General features: G+C 39.0%; 1 protein-coding gene across 1 annotated transcript in view; it reads left to right on the forward strand.

The window, feature by feature from the left end:
- Nucleotides 1–759: 759 nt before the first annotated feature.
- The window catches only part of mpdu1b (mannose-P-dolichol utilization defect 1b), a 9,255-nt gene continuing 6,806 nt past the window's right edge, over nt 760–3,208 (forward strand). The window contains exons 1-3 of the mRNA XM_032544485.1: nt 760–933; nt 2,291–2,356; nt 2,796–2,928. Of these exons, the coding sequence (XP_032400376.1) occupies nt 807–933; nt 2,291–2,356; nt 2,796–2,928 (326 nt within the window). The 5' untranslated portion in view covers nt 760–806. The remainder of the gene's footprint in view (nt 934–2,290; nt 2,357–2,795; nt 2,929–3,208) is intronic.

Genomic DNA, 3,208 nt, shown 5'->3' on the forward strand with positions numbered 1-3,208 from the left:
CCCCTCTCCTCTCTCCTCCTATCGCTTCCTGCAGGTGTTTCTGGTTCTGGAGCTGTGGAGCCTGGATCGGAATTGTTGGATTTCTGTAAATAACACCACAGAGTACGGTCTAGACCGGCTCTTTTATGAAAAGCGCAATGGGATAACTGTTGTTGTAATTTAGCGCTATAGAAATAAAATTGAATTGAATTATATCCGTACATACCATAGTCACATGTTTATGTTCCCCTTGTTCCTTCTTTCTCCTTGTTCTTAAAAAGCCTGATAACAAATAAGATATATGTGTTGGCACTATCTGACAGACCCCACGTTGAAAAACAACGCAAAGGGTACACCTCTTTTGTTGGAACTTGACGCCTGGGGTGCTTGACCATGTTTCAGACATTTGACGTGTAGGGAATGAGACTCTGTTGGTAATGACACTGACATCCACATGATACAAGTCTTCCGTAATCGCGTAATAGTAGCCAAGGACAACAAGGAGGATTAAAAAAATATGATAGACTCTTCAGAAGAGGTAATTAACTTAGTAGAGAGGGGAAGTTGCCAGACAACACAATCTTATGAACATAGCCATACTGAGAAATACAGAGAGAAAGAGACACCCTTGATCACACAAGAGGTCCAAGTTTTGCTAATGTTTCATCATATTCTTTGTGTGAATTTTTTAATAATAAAAATATTACATCTTTCAACTAGATTCTATTGTGGATATGTTCAACCAGCGGAACCTTGAGTTATCATGCAAACTGGTGGGGCTCTTTATCTGTTACACACGGAACGGCAACGTCGCATTAACCTCCAACATGGCGGAGGAAACGGTTTTGACTGAAGGCTCGTCCTTTATGGACCCTTTTAAAGGACTTTTGTTGACATATTTTATGCCGGAATCATGTTACGACGAGTTCTTTCTCAATTTTAACTTTTTGTATGGTAAGTGGCTCCTTTTAGTATAGCACCGCTAGCTCAGTGACAGACAAGACCGAGACGATGTATTGCTCAATGCGTCATAACGTCATAAAGCAGCTGCATTAATGGTATGGAGAGTAATGGTTATTTTAACATGAGAAACGGGAGACTGTTTGACGTGTATGCCTGTATAGTTTATGTGTATTGGAAACGTCAGTCCCGGATGTCTGACATTCCGGGTTGAGTTGGAATGGGGGAAAAGAGAGAGAGCTCTGAAACTGGTTGCTAAATTACAGTTTTTACATTATGCAACTGCCTCTTCGCATGGTGCAACGCATTTTTCTTGGAAAAAGTCTTCACAGACCTGAGACATTACATCAATGCACGGTGGAAAATAGAGAACACTGCAATGTTTGTGGCCACAGAGCAACACATTATTAAACATAACATGGAAAGTAATAATATTACAGCAAAAGCTAACTAAATCTGCATAAACCAAGCAAATGAACCCCTTTGCCGTCCTGTTGTAGGGCAGCAGCGGCATCAGAGGAAGAGATTAACTCAGATTAGGGCTGGGGGATATGTAGGGTTGAAAATTGGTGCTTCCACAATATATTTTTTACAGTGAGATTTTATATGATCATTAATAATATGGTAAACTGATTAATTATATATTAACAATGTTGACATGCATGCACAAAAACCGTATGATGTTAAAACAAATCTGCTAATCAGATGATATTCCCTCCAAAAAAAATTGAGTTAGTATGTGCTTGTTAGTATAAATTCAGACAATGTAATTGTATGTCACAATATCTGGATATAGGATTTCATCACGATATGATTCCATCAAAAGACGATAAATTATGATTTTGAATTATTGCCCAGCCCTAACTCAGATCAGCAGTGCATGTGCATTCTAAATGCATGCATGTGCATTTAGGAGCACACATGCTGACTGGAATACTGTGCAGATATTTTAGATTGAAGAAGATATCATGTCAGATTCTAATTATGCAATTAACTGTAACAGGGTACGTCATCAGCACCATGATCCACCCGCCAAATGCTGGTAAAAGATGCAAGTGGCTGGTAGATTTGCTTTACTCATCAGCCAAATAAAACTGGTAATCTATCAAGTGGCTGGTAGTATTTGAACATTCACTAGACAAAAAAGTTAATTTTGGACCGTTCGTGTTAATATGTGACACACTGCAAACTGACTCTTGTTCACAGTGCAGCAGTGAAAAAAAGATTTAGTGTAATACTGGTTCAGGTGAAGCTAAGCCTGACTGAGTCAGCATGCGGCATGTGTCTGTCTGGATACTTGGATGTGATCTGTGACAGCCAGCTAATGTTTTCTTTTTCTATTTTATTCCAGTACCATGTCTGAAGATTGTGCTGAGCAAAGGCCTGGGGATCGGCATCATCCTGGGATCAGTGATGGGTAAAACACCTCACCTCTGCTTCTCTCTATAACTGTCTTCATTTGGACACCTGTTTTAGTCTAAATTCTTATTTTCACCATGTACCAATCGTTAGCATCTTTAAAGTTGTAATTGTTGTCTTGTACTGTTTTTTGTTGTTGTTTTTTTTACTTTTCTCAAAGTAGGATATTAAAAAATGTGCCATTTTGGCATCAATACTCAGGTATCGTTTTGGCAATACAATAAACAGTTCTACTAATCAGCCAGAAAGTCCAACGCTGGTGAAAAATTTGTAAACCAATCAATATTGAACTAGTGCATTTGTATTCATTTATTTTTGACTAGTAAAAACTAATGAAGGTTTTTGACAGCCAAAGACTGCCTTTATTAATTAATTTACCTGAAATGTTTTACCTCCTTGCCATATTTCCGTTGAATTTCATCCCTCCTTGTTCACAGTGAAGTTGCCTCAGATCATCAAGCTGATGGGAGCAAAGAGCGCTGAGGGCCTGAGCTTCCAGACGGTGCTGCTGGAGCTGCTAGCCATCACAGGAACAATGGCCTACAGCATCGCCAACAAGTTCCCTTTCAGGTCGGGCCATATTCAAATCCGCTCTGGAAAGTAGAGACAAACACGGGGCTCTTCTACTTCTACAGGTCTACTTTTGGGATCACTGTATAAGCCTGCGTTCACATTGCCTGTGTAGGCCGTCAGTCTGTGCTAGAGCCCAACCAATAAAGAATTTTCAAGGCCAATATTGATACAAATGATTGATACATATGATTTAAAAATCAGATTTTCCAATATATCAGCCTATATATATATTTTTTAAAAATCCAGAAACGTGTAACAAAACAAACAGATTTCCCTA

The sequence above is a fragment of the Etheostoma spectabile genome, chromosome 19, assembly GCF_008692095.1.
Source record: "Etheostoma spectabile isolate EspeVRDwgs_2016 chromosome 19, UIUC_Espe_1.0, whole genome shotgun sequence".
NCBI lineage: Eukaryota > Metazoa > Chordata > Actinopteri > Perciformes > Percidae > Etheostoma > Etheostoma spectabile.